This window comes from Chlorocebus sabaeus, chromosome 2, assembly GCF_047675955.1.
Source record: "Chlorocebus sabaeus isolate Y175 chromosome 2, mChlSab1.0.hap1, whole genome shotgun sequence".
Taxonomy (NCBI): domain Eukaryota; kingdom Metazoa; phylum Chordata; class Mammalia; order Primates; family Cercopithecidae; genus Chlorocebus; species Chlorocebus sabaeus.
The window spans coordinates 13,213,877-13,232,266 of record NC_132905.1 but is presented as its reverse complement, the minus strand read 5'-3'; the positions used below and the strand labels follow the sequence as shown (position 1 = coordinate 13,232,266).

At 40.9% G+C, this 18,390-nt stretch overlaps 1 protein-coding gene across 4 annotated transcripts in view; it reads right to left on the bottom strand.

Moving 5' to 3' along the window:
• Nucleotides 1–290: 290 nt before the first annotated feature.
• Nucleotides 291–18,390, bottom strand: part of ADNP (activity dependent neuroprotector homeobox) — a 41,689-nt gene continuing 23,589 nt past the window's right edge. For 2 of the 4 annotated variants that reach the window (XM_008014097.3, XM_008014109.3), the window contains 3 exons: nucleotides 13,574–13,686; nucleotides 11,709–11,801; nucleotides 291–4,465 (listed from right to left, as the gene is read on the bottom strand). In XM_008014097.3, coding sequence (XP_008012288.3) covers nucleotides 1,355–4,465; nucleotides 11,709–11,801; nucleotides 13,574–13,681 — 3,312 coding nt within the window. In that variant the 5' untranslated portion in view covers nucleotides 13,682–13,686 and the 3' untranslated portion in view covers nucleotides 291–1,354. Of the gene's footprint in view, nucleotides 4,466–11,708; nucleotides 11,802–13,573; nucleotides 13,687–15,775; nucleotides 15,882–18,390 lie in introns of those variants that run through there. The other 2 variants (XM_073005811.1, XM_008014120.3) reach the window with 2 other exon arrangements.

Below are 18,390 nucleotides of genomic sequence, written 5' to 3'. Positions count from 1 at the left end.
CATTTACATATATATCCAGGCTCTGCTCCTTAACAAAAGGTGAACTGAAAAACTCAAGGGTGTTTATTTTTCAGTTAAAAGAGAAAAACAAAAAACAAAAAACAAAAACGCAAAACAGATTTTGTACCAGGTGCCTCAAGAGAAAGCATTCTTTATGCAGATGACAGATCTTGGGTTTTCCACAAGTTTCCTCTGTGACTGTGGCTGCCATCTCTGATGAAAGAGTTATGGCATTAAATGGCAAAAGATATAATGGACACACAGAACTGTCATGGGTAATAAAGCAAATATTTACATTAAGCACAATACAGCAATTTATTTAGATGCTTAAAATGAATACAAAGGGAAATAAAGATCACAAAATTATACATACTACAACAGTGTGTCATATATTAGATGGTATAAATGAATGCACCATGATGGTGTTGAACTAAAGATAAAACTAAATATCCAAAATGCAGCACTCATTGGTTTGCTGCTTCAACACAACACACTTTTATACAGATCTAAAAGGTGTCAAAATTAGTAGCTGCAAAGTCAATTCTTGCATGTGATTTTAGCTTAAAAGATTTCAGAAAACAGATCTGAAATACCAGTTTTTGTTTTTGACAGCTGTAATGTCAAGGATATTCAGAACAAGAAAAATCCTATAATACAAGAGAGTCCAGATATATATCTTACGTGGCTGGCCTCTGTTGCAAGATTGTACAAGGTTATGTGCAAAAACTAAGTCTGTCCAAAAGTCCATACTAGCGCAGTTTTGAGCTTTTGCTAGGTAAACTAGATATAGCGTTTATTACACAGCAAGGGCAACACTAAAAAAAGAAATCTATGATGGGCACACAATAACAGTATCATGAGCATCACTTGAATAGGTCTAAAAGACTGTACAAATATACATTTCAACTATTCAGAATGAATACATGAAAAAAAATCGCTTTTCCCAAAGTCTACTATACACATTAGACTGGTAGCTTGTATGTTGGCCCTACACTACCATGTGAATTAGGTTAACGCTTCTCAAAGACATCTGACCAATCATTTCACAGAGGGAAAGAAATGTTGAAAAGGCAGATAAAATAAACCTCTGCTTTTCCTCGTATGTATTCATGAGCCACCAGCTTATTGGTTTTTCACATTTAGTTACCGTGTCTGTCAGAGAAGGTTCTGAAGCAAGATCAGCCTGTCGTGTCATAGACTTAGAAATAACCACTGGAACTGCAGTGGCCACATGCCCCACAGTCCAACCAGTACTCACAAGGCAGTACCAGTGAGAAGACAGCTTTGCAGTCACACTGAATGGAGATCAGAGTTCCAGGCTGCAGCATGTCACCAATGCCAAGGAACCTGGCACTTAGGCCTGTTGGCTGCTCAGTTTAACTCCGGCTAAGCTGCCATGCATGGGCTCAGCTACTCCGTCAGTCATGTTGTCAAACTGTTCCCCATCCTCACTGTCAATTGTGCTATTCTGCCACTCAATCTGGGGGTTAGATAAGCGCTCATCACTCTCAGCTGCATTCTTCCACTGTGACTGGTCCTTAGACCAAAACCCTTCAACTTTTCCATAGGAACTATTCTTCCATTTCAACTGCTCTCTGTCACCTTGCATGGTAGCCTTTTTTTTGGTAGCTGGCTTACTGCTCCTTGCATCTTCACTTTGGGAAGACTCATCAGACCAGGTTCCTGGTTTCATTTCACAGGTATTGTCCTCAAAGTCTGACACTTGTTGGGATCCAGGCCCACTCTCAGATGGAGAAGCTCCGTCTTTCCACTCAACAACATCGTCTTGGTCAACCTCACTATCAGAGGCATTGTGCATTAGTTTGGTTGGTTCCTCAGTCAAATGAATAGTTTCGTATTTTGAACCATCCTCCTCTTTTTGGTCTAGCTTCTCCCCAGATTCTAAAGCATCCTCAGGAATTACCTTCAGTACATGTTCCTCTGGGTTACTGTTAGAGATTTTAGGCTCAACTTCAAAAACAGGGTCAAAAGGGCTACCACTTTCATTGGATTCTTCTTCCAAATTTCCAAAACTGTCTGAGGAACTGTCATCATCTTTCCCAAGGTTAAGCTTTTTGTCAGCAGTCTTACTCGCATTGACTCTGGAATCCTTCTCATCATGATTTTCAAATAGCCACTCAGCATCAAAATCCATCTCATGCTTGACTTTATTTAATTCTTTCATGTTAAACCCCAGCAACACGCCAGGCTTGTACTTTTCACAATCACGGACACATTTCTTCCTTTTGTTACTAAAATGGGAAGCAATGTCACTCTTCCATAACCATAAACTGGCTGCTAGCTTCTCAATTTCTCTCCTGGTGGGATAGGGCTGTTTGTTGAAGTATTTTGTTAGAAAGCTTTTCCTGGCTTCATACGAATCATCTTCATGACCCTTGGGGTCTAAAGCTAAAACAACAGGCTCTTCAGGCTTCTCTTCAAAGACGCTGGGTGAATCACTGTCATCATCTAACTTTCGTTTTTTCAGTAAGGGAAATTCCATTTGCTCATAAGTGCGCTTCACAGGTGCCAGGCTTGGAGACTGATTAAGCCGAGAGGGTGCATTTGTCTTATCCTGGCCATTTTGGGTCTTTCCAACACCCCTGCAGTGAACTAGATGCAGAGTGATAGTCGAGGCGGTCATGTTGCTGGTATACACACCAAGGCAATGGATACATTTGTAGGTGAGCTTTTTCTCAACTGGATGAACCGTCTGAATAACCTGGTGCCTCTCTCGTAAGTGATGTGCAAGTGCATCAGATATGGGTCCTTTTAAGATTGAAAAGCAAAGAGGACAAAGGGTTTTCCCAACATCTTTTTTATAGGGCACTGCAGCTTGAGGTGAACTTTTAACAGGGATATCTGCCTTTTCCTGAACTTTTGGCTGTGGCTTTGGAGGAACTGGAGGGTTATTCTGGGCATGGTAAGCAACAGATTCAGCTGGGGCATCCCTCAGATTGTATGTGGTCACCAGGAGATGGATGTTAGTGTGACTACCCTGCTGCAATGTCAAATCAAAACTCAAAGTAGAATCTGTTTTAGGTCCCATCTCTTCATCGATGTGAACCATCCGCATGTGTGCGGCCATCTTCTCCACATCATTGAAAGTTGAACGGCAATATGGACAAGACAGACCATGAATTAACATATGGTTGAGCAGAGTATCTGTGGGCAAATAGCGATTACAGTAGAGGCATTTACTAGTAAAGTTGTGTATCTTCATAATATAGTTGGCTACTGCTGGGACTTTCTCAGCTTTATGTTCTTTTTCGAAGTGCACACTATAGACATTTTCAGGAAAAAGCTCATTACAGATTGTACATATTTTCCACTTTTGAGTTGAGGAAGTGTTACCTGGGGGAGGGCCTGTGGCAGCTGCAGCAGGTTTGGAACTGGACTGACCTAACACTCTGGATGCCTGTGACTGGGAGAGGGAAGGAGACTTTAACTGGCCCGATGAGAGAGAAGAGGCATTAGCAGACTGCAGTGAGTATCTTGCTGGTGCCTGGGACCTCTGCTCTGACCCAAGCCCATAAGACCTTCCATTTCCACTTGGAAGTAACTGCTTTACAGACTGAGATTGTTGAGGAATAGAAACTGGTGCGTTGCCACCTAGACCCAGTCTCATTGACTGACCAACACTGTAACCCTGGCCTACAGATTTGACTCCATAGTTGTTCTGCTGCAGGTGAACACTGGACATCATGTTGACTCCTGTAGAATTTAAGTTAGGCTTTGGTATTGAGAGTCGATTCACCATCTGCTGTGATGGTAAAGACCGGACATTTCCAGAAGCAAGGGAACCGATTCTTGGTGGAAGTCCCATGCTCTTCTTGTCTTGAGGTTTGGGAGCAATTAGCATCAAGGGTTTGGATCGGGGAACCACTACATTTGTGTGCCCAATCATGGCAGTGACCTGATAGCCTATACGTTCATGGTCTTCGATGACATGCTGTACCAAAGCTTCATAGGACTTTGGCATGAAAAGGCATCGCTTGCAGTGAATACTACTCTCTTCTCGGGCATTTGAGCCTAAGGGGACTGCCCCATTGAGTGATTTTTCTCCTGCCTTTGCTATGTAAGGTGCTGCCACATGCTGAAAATGTTCCCTGTAAATGTGCTTCCTAACTATTTCGTAAAGAGGATCTCGGTAAGTGCACTTCTTACAGTAATAAACAGCTTGCTCTACACTGTCAGCCTGCTTAGGTTTAAGGCCATCATTTTTGTTTTTATCTTTGAAAGTGCTGAGGCTGCTACTTGGTGCGCTGGCGTTTGGAGCATGAAATATTTTAATGTGTGTTTCCAAAGTCTTTTTGTCTGCATTGAAGGTACAGTAGGGGCAATTAAGGAGAATCCTATTTTCAAAGTCTTCACTATGGACATTTCGGAAATGACTTTTGTAGGCAGAGAAGAATTTTGAGGAAAATGGACAAGCGCTGCAGCAGAAAGGTTTTGTCCGATAGTCCTAAAGTAAACACAAAAACTAAAATTAGAATGCCACTTCAGATAGGCAGTTAACAGATTCCAGATCCCCCCGACATTCTTAATAATGCATTTATTTTAGGCCAGGCACGGTGGCTCACGCTTGTAATCCCAGCACTGTGGGAGGCCGAGGTGGGTGGATCACCTGAGGTCAGGAGTTCAAGACTAGCTTGGCCAACATGGTGAAACCCCATCTCAACTAAAAATACAAAAAAATAAGCTGGGTGTAGTGGGTGCCTGTAAACCCAGCTACTTCGGGAGGGTGAGGCAGGAGAATCGCTTGAAGCTGGGAGGTGGAGGTTGCAATAAGCCGAGACCGCGCCATTGCACTTCAGCCTGGGTGACAAGAGCAAAACTGTCTCAAAACACAAAACAAAAAAAAGCCACAGATTTTATTATGTTTTTTCCTTTTGTATAGTAACTTTATAAAATTGAAACTCAAAAAAAGCTATCTTAAACCAAATATTTTTGTCAGTGTAAATTAAAAAGTCAATGCTAAGTTCCTAATGTTTAGGAAAAAAAAAGTCACATTTTAGCCAAACCAAAGACAAATGACTTCAAGATAAACATTTTGCAGCTAGAAATAACAATAACCTAAATGAAGGAAGTCACTAAAGACTTCAGGTTTACTACACAGTCATGTGTTGCTAAACCACAGGGATGCATTCTGAAAAATGCATCATGGTGTGAAATCCTAGAGTGTATTCACACAGACCTAGATGGTGCAACCTACTACACACCTGGGCTACATGGCACAGCTTATTGCTCTTAGGCTACAAACCTGTACAGCATGTTTCTGTACTGAATACCATAGGCAATGATTAACACAATGGTAAATATTTGTATGTTTAAACACAGCTAAGTACAGAAAAAGTATGGTAAAAATACGATATAAAAGATAAATGGTACAACTATATAGGGCACTTACCATGAACAAAGTTTATAGGACTGTAGGTTGCTCTGGGTGAGTCAATATGAAAGCCTGGGGCATTACTGTACACTACTGTAGACTTTATGAACACTTAAGCTACACAAATTTACTAAAAACAGAACAATTTTTTTGAGACAAAGTCTCATTCTGTTGCTCAGGCTGGAGTGCAGTGGCACAATCGGCTGACTGCAGTCTCAACCTCTTGGGCTCACGTGATCCTCCCACCTCCACCTCAGTCCTGGGGACTACAGGTGTGTGCCACCACACTAGGGTAAATTCTGTAGAGATAGGGTCTCACTCTGTTGTCCAGGCTAGCCTTGAACTCCTGGGCTTGAGCAATCCTCCTGCCTTGGCTTCCCAAAGTGGTGGGATTGCAAGCCACTGTGCCCAGCCCTAAAAAATATTTTTTTCTTGAATAATAACCTCAGCTTGCTGTGGTTTATACACTTTTCAATTTTTAACTTTTTTACTCTTTTGTAGTAATACTTAGCTTAAAACACAAACAGATTGGCCGGGTACGGTGGTTCACGCCTGTAATCCCAGCACTTTGGGAGGCCCAGGCGGGTGGATTACCTGAGGTCAGGAGTTTGAGACCAGCCTGACCGACATGGTGAAACCCTATCTTTACTGAAAATACAAAAAATAGCCAGGCGTGGTGGCAGGCACCTGTAATCCCAGCTACTTGGGAGGCTGAGGCAGGAGAATCACCAGGAGGCAGAGGTTGCAGTGAGCCAAGATCAGAGCACAGCACTCTGGCCTGGGTAACACAGCAAGACTCTATCTCAAAAACAAAACAACACACATTGTACAGCTGTACAAAAATATTTTCTATCTTCATATACCTATTCTATAAGCTTTAAAAAAAAATTTAAAACAAAAAAAAAAACTTCTCCAGCACTTTGGGAGGCCAAGGCAGGTATGGATCACAAGGTCAGGAGTTCGACACCAGCCTGGCCAACACGGCGAAACCCCATCTCTACTAAAAATACAAAAAATTAACCGGACGTGGTGGCGGGTGCCTGTAATTCCAGTTACTTGGGAGGCTGAGGTTGCAACGGGCTGAGATCGTGCCACTGCACTCCAGCCTGGGCGATAAGAGCAAGACTCTGTCTCAAAAAAAGAAAAACAAAAAAACAAAAAAACAGAAAACCCAAAAACTTTAAAAAACATTTTCTTCCTAAAAGCTAAGACACAAACACATACATTAGGCCTAAAGAGAATGAGGATCAACAGTATCACTACCTTCCACCTTCACATCTTGTCCCACTGGAGGGTCTTCAGGAACAGTAACACACATGGAACTGCCACCTCCCATGGTAACAATGCCTTCTTCTGGATAACTGTGGAAGGACCTGCCTTAGGCTCTTCTTGAGGCCGTGTCACATTTATCAGGAGTAAGTCCAAGGTGCTTTGTTTCCTTTTTTCATCATAGATTTGCTTGTAAGCAGATAATGAACCATGAATATTCTTCTCTATTAACGAAAACCTTTTGGTATTGAGATCCATGTTTTCAAACTTTGTTGTTGTTGTTTGAGACGGAGCTTTTTTTCTCTTGTCGCCCAAGCTGGAGTGCAATGGCACGATCTCGGCTCACTGCAACCTCTGCCTCCCAGGTTCAAGCGATTCTCCTGCCTCAGCCTCCCCAGTAGCCCACCACCACGTCTGGCTAATTTTTTTGTATTTTTAGTAGAGACAGGGTTTCACCATGTCGGCCAGGCTGGTCTCAAACTCCTGACCTCAGATGATCCACCTGCCTCAGACTCCCAAAATGCTGGGATTACAAGTGCGAGCCACCACACCCAGCCACGTGTTTTCAAACTTAAGGAGCTTGCTGAGGTCTGCACTGCTAAATCCTTCACTCTGAATTTTCTTAAGGGTTCTTCTTTTGCTTTTCCTGCAGTTTCCTTTTCTCTTTCCTCTTCACCTATGCGTTCTTGTTCCAGTTCTCACAGCTCCTCACTAGTCAATTCCTCAGGAACCACCTCTAGGAGCTCTTCTATATCGTCCTCATCCACACCCAGGTTAAAGTTGTTTGCCATCTCAACCACAGACTGTGATTTATGCAAATCCTTTTAAGTCATGGACAAACCTCTTGAGTGTATTCTTCCAGACGCCATTCATACACTCCTTGATGATATGACCCCAAGCCCAAGCAAGATTCTTAATGTAGTCACAGATATTGTAATCCTTCCAGAATCGTATCGGAATCTTCTCAGTGTCTTCCTCAGCTGCGATGACAGGACAAAGGCCTTTCTCAGATAGTAGGCCTTAAAAGCCGCTGTAACTCCATCAGTTGGATCAAAGAGGTGGTGTTTGATACTGGGATGAAAAATGCCACTTAAAGGAGGCATCTGCTTATTATCGACAATAAGCAAAAGCTTGAAGGGTATGTTATTCTCTCAATACTACTTCTCAATTTTGCAGGCATATCAATTCAGGACAGCATCTTGAAAGAGGAGCTGGGTCACCCACGACTTATGTCTCCTGCAATGCACTGGCCAAGCGTGTGTATATTGATATGCTTGAAGCCCCTAGGGTTCTCACTGTCCCAAATCACAAACGGTTTCAATTTGTAGCCTGCAACATTGCCCTCAAGCAAGACTGTCATCCAGTCGTTAAAAGCCTTGAAGCCTGGCATTGCTTTGGTCTCCTTATGGATGAAAGTGCTTTCAGGCATCTGTTTCCGGAATAGAAAGGTTTCATCCATACTGAAAATTTGCTCTGGCAAGTGATTTTCCTCCAGACTCAGCTTATCTAGAGTTTCCCAAAATTCTTCAGCTGCCTTCACAGCAGCACTCACAAACTCACCACTTTCCCATTATGTAATGAAACTATTCTTTTTATAATTGTTTAAACCACCCAGAACTAGCAGTAAATTCAACATCACAGCCATATCCAGTCTTTTCTTTCAACACCACACACAGTTTTTGCTCTGTGATCATCATGGTGCGGAGAGGTACACAGCACTGTGTGCACCTGTGTCTGCTCTTCACTCCAGGTCATCAGAAGCTTCTCTGTGTCTGATAAAGGTCCTTCTTTAATTTTTGTTAGTCTCATTGCCTTCAATGAAGCAGATGCTTTAACAGCTTCTGTCACTTTGTTCTTGTTCTTCCAAGATCGTAGCTATGGTAAAATGGGACATGCCTGACTGGCAAGAAATAACCATCACTGATTCTCTACCTTCGTAGTCCTTAATCACTTCTAACTCTGTTTTCAGGTCACTCAACATGGCCCCTTACTGGCAACATTATGGATTTTGTATGCTTAGGGGCCATGATGAACAAAATACCATGAGATAAAACCAAGCACAAGAATATGATGCAATCAAGAGACATAGTAAACACGAGCTATATGAGGCTGCTACCAATTTACCATGAAAAGCTGTTTTAAAAAGTAAGAGTACACTCTAAAATAATAAAAAGTATATATAGTAAATACATAAATACAGTTTTTGGTAATAGTTTTTAATTGTCATTGTCAAGTAGTCATGTGCTGATGTTTCCGTCTAGTACAGACTGCATATGCGACTATGTTCCCCCAAGATTATAATGGGGCTGAAACATTTCTGTCACGTAGTATTTACTATATAGTTGACCCTTCAACAACATGGCTTTGAACTGCTTATATGTGGATTTTTTCCAAACAAATGCAGATCAAAGATACAATATTCTTGGGAAGCTCACATCTCCTATACAGAGGGCTAGCTTTTGGTATATGCAGGTTCCACAGGGCCAACTGTGGGACTTAAGTATGCAAGGATTTTGGTAATGAGGTTTTTTTTTTTTGAGATGGAGTCTTGCTTTTGTTCCCCAGGCTGGACTGCAATGGCACGACCTCAGCTCACTGCAACCTACACCTCCCAGGTTCAAGCGATTCTCCTGCCCCGCCGCCCCTAACCCCTAACCCCTTCCAACCCCGAGGAGCTGGGATTACAGGCACCTGCCACCACGCCCGGCAAATTTTTGTGTTTAATTAGCCTAGGCTAATTATGTGTTTGTGTCTTAGTTTTTAACAGTTCAAAAAGTTAGAAAAAAAAGTTTAAGACTAGTAAAAAGTTTGTAAGTATATGAAGACAAAATATTTTTATATAGCTGTACAATTTTTTTTTTTTTTTGAGCAGTAGCAATGTTCATTGTGAAAAGTGAAAGGACAAAGCTTCCACAGTGTGGAAGGGGGACCCAAGCAGGTTGCCGTGTTTGTGTTTTAAGCTAAGTGTTATTACAAAAGATTCAAAAGTTAAAAATTTTAAAGTTTTATTTTTTATGTAGCCTAAGTGTGTTTATAAAGTCTACAGTGGTGTACAATAATGTCCCTTCATATTCACTCACCACTCAGAGCAACTTCCATTCCCGCAAGTGCCCAATACAGGTGTACCAATTTTTCTCTTTTATACTGTATTTTTACTGCACCTTTTCTATGCTTCACTATGTTTAGAAACAAATACTTACCATTGTGTTAATCACTCTTAGGGTATTCAGTATAGTAACATGCTGTTCAAGTTGGTAGCCTAGGAGCAACAGGCCACACCACGTAGCGTAGGGGTATACTAGGCTATACCACCTAGGTCTGTGTAAGTACCCTTTATGATGTTTGTACAACAATGACATCACCTAACAAGGCATTTCTCACATGGCATCCCATCATTAAGCAATGCATGATGGTATTATGTGCTGTAAATAACTGTATGTGCTATACTTCTATATGACTGGCAGCACAGGTGTGTTTACACCTAGCATCACTACAAACATGAGTCATATGTTGCGCTATGATGTCATTAGGTAGTAAGTTTTTCAACTCCATTATATTCCTATGGGACCACTGTTGTAGATGTAGTCCATCACTGACCAAAATGTCGTTATGTAGTAAACGACTGCGGTAAAATTCAGGGTCCAGAATGTTTTAGTGCAATTAGACAATTACAAGAGATAAAGCTGTATCTTTTGTTCCTTTCCCCATTATGGATAAATTTTCATAGAAAAAAGGCAAATCTCCATTTTTTTCTCTGATTAAAGTACAGTGTAGTATCAGATTCAGTGCTGATCAAAAGAAAGACTGATCTGAAAAGCTGGCTTTCTTCTATAAGCCTTGCTGTTCCTTGTCAACCAAGAATGCTTCAAAAGAGCTAATGAAGTAACAGCTGCTTTGATTCAAATCAAGAAGTTAAATAAAAATGTCCTACAGACTGTGAGGAGGGTGTGGTATTTAAAAGCCAATAATACATTATAGAATATACTGATATCAAAGAGTAACTTTCAGAATTATGACTGTTAACACTTATGCAGTCAGTCCTTCGATGAAGACAGGTGAACTGACACATGCTCGGCAAGAGATCTTTTCTCCCTAGAAACCTACTTTGTTTCAGATACTAGTTTGAACCAAGATGAAATACTCTGCTTCTCCTCAAAGCTCAACTCTTCTTTAGTATTCAGCTATGAGGCTTTCAGACTGATAAAATGAAACAAATGCCATGTCCCACTGGAAAGCATTCTCATTCTAAGACTGTTGGTTAGTACCTCTGCCTGGGGTATTTAAAAAAAAAAAAAAGTCAAATATCTGAGGTAAAGTTTAAAAGTACTAATTTCCTGAAAAGTATGTTCCAATAGATGAACAGATTATTAATGCAGAATGAGAATCACTCCTAAAATAGGTAATGGTAAAAATTAAATTGACAATTACCTCTCTCTATGCAAAAGGAAATACCACCTATACCTCCCTCTATCTGTATGACATCATCATCATCTACTGACACCTGCTGGCACTGCTAATATTGTTTTTAATGTCAATTTGTAAAAAGTTTTCTCTCTCTGTCAATGACATCTTACACAGTCACCTCCCCAGGCCTCCCATAGAAGTTGGGTGCCATTAACATAGAGAAATAAAAAAAGCTTAAATATAAGGAAGGGTCTTGTCTTTTTCTGTGCAGAAAAACAGAGCCAGAGCACTTTTTGGGGAAATGGTGGGATACAGCAGGCTTCATAACTTTTAAGTAACAAAATTTCCTTTTCTTCTTACACCTCAAGTTTCAGTCCAATGACAAAAAACCACAAACAAAAAGTTTTTCTTAGTCTTCCCACTGGTCGGGAAAATATGAAATGCAATTTTGATACTTTCGATGTTTGGCATTTGCCCACAATCACTGCATTGCTGTCAAAGGCCTAGAGCTGAGAGGAGAACACCAAGCAGCTGCCATCTGAGGAGGCCTCCTGTGCCACCACACCAAGCAGCTGCCATCTGAGGAGGCCTCCTGTGCCACTACACCAAGCAGCTGCTACCTGAGGCCTCCTGTAACACTTACCTGGTTTTTCGTAAGTGAAGGATCCCACAGGCCTACATCCTCCCATGTAGTGTTTTTCAAATAAAAGTCATTAGGTTCAAATTGTTTAAAATCCTAGAAAACAGTGAAAGAAGTTTACAAAAACATAGTGGTATAAATGCTAACCTCATCTTACATGTAAATCCCACCTCTTAACTAAGATGGGGAGAGGCACAGGAAAACCAGTGTCAACAAGGATTTAAACTAGGAGTGATGAGGCTCTTAAATATAAAAAGGCATATGGAAGTTGCAGTCTACATTTTGTATCAACCAACCACTTTCCTGATGGTCAGCCAGGTTTCCAAGGAAACTGCTGGAAGTTCTAATTAAGTAAAAAAATTCAGCCACACACTAATATCAAAGCACTTTTCATTAGAGTACTGTAACTTGTCAGTTACAGTACTGGAATCACATCTAAAACAGCAATGTTTGCTTATAGCACTGCAGATATTTCTGGTTCTGTGCAAAAGAAAAAAAAAGTTTTTTGAGGGAAGGGGGCAGGAGATCAGATCAGAAAGAAAACTCAGAAATTTCAAACCCAAAAAGGCAGAAAGAAAGCTATTCAAAGAAAGTTAAGCAGTATGATGTTAAATTTATACTCTCATGAAAAAATTTAATGGTCCACTTCCCTCCAGACTAGGAAGATTGAAAGTCTTAGGGTAAAATCCCACTTGTTCCTAAAAAGTTCACAGTTCAAGGTGGAAAATGAAGTCTACACATAAATAATCATAGGAGGAACAAATCAAATGCATGATAGAAAATGTACTGTGATGTTGGAATTATTTCTATGAAGATGACCCCACAGAGTGCAAAGTGAATGGACTGTTTCATTTGGGCAGATCTACCTGAACTTTGGGGTTGGAGACGGGCTACTTCCACACTTGGAACAACATAACTAGAGAAGTCGACTTTTGAGCAGCTTCAGTTTCCATGATATACTCTTCAAGTGTTATTAGTGGAACTCAAAATAAGAAAACCTGTTGCATGAATGAATTTGCTTTTTTACTTCCAATTCCATTCAAACATCTACTGACCACCTATTATGTGCAAAACACTGTACTAGGTGCTGGGGCTAAATGGATAAACAAGGTAGCTATGGTCCCTAGCCAGCTAGAACTTAAAGGTTAGTAGGGGAAACAGCTTCAAACATTTATTTTCATACAGGGACTTTGACCAACAAACCGTAAGACCTGAAACAGTGAGATGTTGAAAAGGAGGAGACCACTGCATGGCTATCCCACAGGGCTGTTATAAAGCTCATAGAATAAAACAGCTTGAAAAACAGTTGATAAAGCCCAAACTGTTATACAAGGGGGAAAGTAATAGTCTACGATGGGTCAAAAGGGGCAACAAATGCTCAAATCCTAAGGAAAGAGACGACAAGCACCCACACAAGCATGCCTCAACAATTAGAAGGTCAACCAGAACATTCAAGCGTATCAGAATGAGAACAGGCTTTGAGTCCCACAGACACTGCCACTTTCTCAGCTGCAAGGCTGGGCCTATTTATTAGTTCTTCATCTGTAAAGTGTAGATAAGAATTGCTACACTGCCTCCCACCTCCATGGTTGTTCTAAGGATTAAACGTATAGACAACTTTACGACACCTAGTTCAATGCCTGACATGCTTAAGTCCTCAATGGTAGCCTTTTGCTTCAGGATGCAAAAATGAAAAAGCCCATTTTAGGGAGAAAGGCACAAGTTACGCTGTTGAGAATGCTTTCGTGAGCTACTGCTGTGGCTGAAATTCAGAATCACATCTAAGATTTAGCCATCACGGCCACTGACACAAAGTAATGGATCAGAAGCTGAGTCATGTTAAAATTTAAAAATGACATGCTACTTACTTCTATATGTTCTTTACAGTATTCCAACCCAATGTCACTAAGTATTTTTTTCACAGTTTTCCGGGCTTTTCTTAAACTGCCAAGATTGTTGACAGGAAGTTGGAACATAGTTTCTATTGGAAAAAAAAATTTAAGTCAAAGTCAAAACACGTACAACTTGTAATATTCACTAATTCCACTGATGACAGGATCATAAACCCTACCCATCTGACAAAAAAGGTGCACAGGTATCCTCGTCTAGTGTGTACACACACAGACACACACGCTTGCATGTGCATATGGCTCGACTTATCCATCCATCCATCCATCCATCCATCCATCCATCCATCCTTTTTTAAAGACAGAGTCTTGCTCTGTCACACAGGCTGGAGTGCAATGCAGTGCACTCATGGTTCATGACTGCAGTGCACTCACGGTTCACCATAGCCTCAACCTTCTGGGCTCAAGTGATCCTCTCGCCTCAGCTTCCCAAGAGGATGGGACTCCAGGAGTGTGCCACTACGCCCAACTAATTAAAAAAATTATTTTTTGTAGAGACTAGGTCTCACTATGTTGCCCAGGCTGGTCACAAACTCCTGGACTCAAGCCATCCTCCCGCCTTGGCATCCCAAAGTGCTGGGATTACAGGTGTGAGCCACTGAGCCGGGCACGTATCTACTATACTCTGAATACTTAAAGCAGGCAGGCAAAATAAGTACTCTCTGATCTTCCCAGTTTTTAATAGGACATTTTGACTATGAGTCTAATCTGGCGTAATTCTGATAAGACTTTAAAAAAACAGTTCAGCAATGAACTTCAAGTTGAAAATTAGAGAAACAATAGCAATCAATTATTTTTAAATCAAGTGTTCTTTTCTCCTTTTGATGTTGAACATCTGAAAACAGAAAAATGTTTACCAGTTCATCATCATTACACAGTTTTGAGTGCCAGGGTAAAGAGGTTTTTGTTGAATTGGAACTGTCCTGCCTACTGCTATGGTATTCTTAAAAAAACCAAACAAACAAAAACTAAAAACCTTAAGTTTCTGTATACTTCCCAAACTAAATACAGTAATGATATGTGACTCGACCAACACATGACCCCACTCCTGCAACATACCTGGGCAACATACCTGGGCAAAGGCACTCACAAATGTTAACTGTTACAGACTTTAAGGAGGATCGTTTTGAAAAAATGAAAAGCCTGTATGTATGTAAGGGAACTGAAAAATTATTTTAATGACCTCATACATTAAATTAGATAGATCAACTTTCCCAAGTTCCTTAAAACAAAAGTTTGTCTTTAATGAGAAAATAAAATCAGTAAAACTTGGGCAATTGAGAATATGTATGGTTTCTAATGAGATCATAAATGCTTTCCATAATATGGTAAAAATTTATCAATAATCCAAATCTAACACAATTTCACAGAATGTCAAGTTCTAAAACCCAAAATAGCAAAATCAGAAGGCAAAGCACCAGAAATTAAAATTTAATATATGCAAATCCAGTTTTCTAATTAATAAAGGCTGTTACTCTGTAATACTAATATCATCTGTAAATGGCAAGTCAACTAATCCAAATGTAATAAAATGTTGCCTCATTTATTACTCTAATCCAAAATCAACGTTAACTACAAAAAATGGGAAATAAAAGGAGAGAGTGAAATCTACCAAAATCAAACAGTAACCCCTAGAAATTTTCAAACTGGGTATGTTACTCTAACTTAGAAGTCTCAAAATATTCTATATAAAGTACCAAAGAATAACTAGGGCCAAAAATGAAAAGTATTTTGAAAAAACCTTCTCAGCCTTATCATACTCAAGATAGAATTGCTGCTCACTATGAAGCAATGACTGTGATGTCCCCAGCCCTCTCTGCTCTGCTAATAATCTGACTATTGTGAAGCCAACTACAGACTTAGAAGTCACTTCTGATATAAATTAAGACCAAATCAATTATTTCTCGTCCAAATTGTATTGCTAAATTATTTTAAACCATCTTTTTATGGTGGCTTAAAATCAGCAAATTCTTTATCACTTGCTTCCTTTAAAACAACTACTACATGCTAGGCGCGGTGGCCCACACCTGTAATCCCAACACTTTGGGAGGCTGAGGAGAGCAGAGTACGAGGGGTCAAGAGATCAAGAACAGCCTGGCCAACATGGTGAAACCCCATCTCTACTAAAAATACAAAAAATTAGCTAGGCATAGTGGCACCTGCCTGTAGTCCCAGGAGGCTGAGGCAGGAGAATCGCTTGAACCTGGGAGACGGAGGTTGCAGTGAGCCAAGATCACACCACTGCACTCCAGCCTGGTGACAGAGTGAGATTTCGTCTCAAAAACAAACAAAAAACAAACACAGTTACTACAAATCAGGTCTTTTACAGAGAAGCACATGCTAGAAAAATATTTCAGAAATACAGAAAAGTGTCACAGGCTAAATCTGAAGAAACCAGGTATTAAAATGGATGCCCACAGATACCTAAGACTGGGAGGAGACATCTTGTTTCTCTATTCATTTCATAAACTCTCTTTGGGCCAAAATTCAGTTCTTTGGGAACTTCCTGAGTTAACTGTGCTTCACACTTCATAAGAGATGTGTCCAGAAGCCGGACATTAATGGTTTCCCTGCCTCCTGGATCAGTGGCTCAACAATCTTAGAAAAACAAAGACATAAAGATTTGGAAATGTAGCCACCACTGGGGTCATTAGTCTACAGAAAACATTAAGAAGAATCAAGCGGCAGCTTGGGGGAAAGAAAAACCCATTCTCCTAAGTGCCTACCCACAGCTTAAAAAGTTGGTTTAAGACATTAAGATGAAGCATCTCACTGCCTGGTAGGTATTTTTTTCTGAAAAATTGAGTATGCCCATAAGGGAACTTAGTTGTAAGAAACTTGTAATTTATAAAAAGCGGTATTTCAGCCACAGAGTTGGTGTTGGGTTTACTTATCTATTTTGAATTTAAAAGGTTTATAAATAAAGCAGTGACACTGCTTACTGGGAAATGCTGTACCAAAAAAATGTTATTTTGCTGTAGGCTTAGTAACTAAGAGGAATCTGAATTTTTTTTTTTTTTGAGACAGGGTTCCACTTTTTTTTTTTCTTTTTTTTTTTTTGAGACGGAGTCTTGCTCTGTCGCACAGGCTGGAGTGCCGTGGCGGGATCTCGGCTCACTGCAACTTCTGCCTCCCGGGTTCATGCCATTCTCCTGCCTCAGCCTCCCCAGTTGCTGGGACTGCAGGCGTCCGCCACCACGCCTGGCTAATTTTTTGTATTTTTAGTAGAGACGAGGTTTCACTGTGTTAGCCAGGATGGTCTCGATCTCCTGACCTCATGATAGGCCCAACTCAGTCTCCCAAAGTGCTAGGATTGCAGGTGTGAGCCACCACGCCCGGCCTTTTTTGAGACGGAGTTTTGCCTGTTGCCCAGACTGGAGTACAATGCACAATCTCGGCTCACTGCAACTTCTGCCCCCCGGGTTCAAGCAATTCTCCTTCCTCAGCCTCCTGAGTAGCTGGGATTACAGGTGCGTGTCACCACATCACACTAATTTTTGTATTTTTAGTACAGACGGGGTTTCACCATGTTGGCCAGTCTGGTCTCAAACTCCTGACCTCAGGTGATCCACCTGCCTCAGCCTCCCAAAGTGCTGGGATTACAGGTGTGAGCCACTGCGCCTGGCCAGAGTTCCACTTTTCATCCAGGCTGGAGTGTAGTGGTGCAATCACAGCTCATTGCAGCCTCGACCTCCTGGGCACAAGTCATCTTCCCACCTCAGCCCCACCAGGCAGCTGGGACTACAGGTGCACACTACCACGCCTGGCTATATTTTTGTTTTTCTTTTTTGGTAGAGATGGGGTTTTGCCACGTTGCCCAAGCTTGTCCTGAACTCCTGAGCTCAAGCGATCTGCTGGCTTTGGCCTCCCAAAGTGCTGGGATTACAGGTGTGCACCACCATGCCTGGCCACGAATCTATGTTCACGTTAACTCAGAACATTCTACATCTTTTCAGTGTAAAGATTATAATGCTCTTCATATGCCTATTTCTGACATTCCTAATAACCTTGGAAATTCCATAATGTCCCTTTCTCCAGATAAGTGTGTGCCCTCCATGCGTTTGCTCATGGAGATCATTTCTCTAAGATTTTCTCCATTTGGAGCTGAAATAACAGTCATATACATTGGCACCTTCAAAAGCATTTGCAAAGATTTTTGTTTGTTTGTTTGTTTTTGCTTTAAATACTTTCTCAGTAGATAAAACAAGCACACAATTCAGAAATATAAGCAAAGGCGGCTTCCTTTTCACTCCTATCCCACCAGCCACGCAGCTCCCCATCCCAGAAGGGGCCACTGTTACCCTTTCTTGTGGGCTTTTTGAACTATAACAAGCCAAACAATTCCCTGGAAAAAGTTTCAATCAAACTCTATCAGTCAATCATTATGGATGATAAGAAAAAGAACAGAAGGACCCTATGTTTCTTTGCATCTACTGCTTGCTGTTAAGAAACGTAAGTTCAAATCAATAGCTGGCTCCAGGGTTCATTAATGTTATCTATTTGATTCTCCTTTACAAGTCTGGACAAGGGATCTATATTTAAGTAACTGAGGGGTGGGAACAGAATATATAAGAAATTGTCTCTGCCTGAAATTCAAGGTCCTTTCCTCACTTTTGAATGCAAAGAGAGCTAAAAACTAAAATACAGATAATTATTACTCTTAGGGAGAAAGAAACCTTAACACTAATGCCAAAAACTGTCCCAGAGATGGGTTTTGACATGTGGAAAGATGGGCATACTGTCTCCCCAGATTTGCCCCTCGATAGCTAATCCTTTCT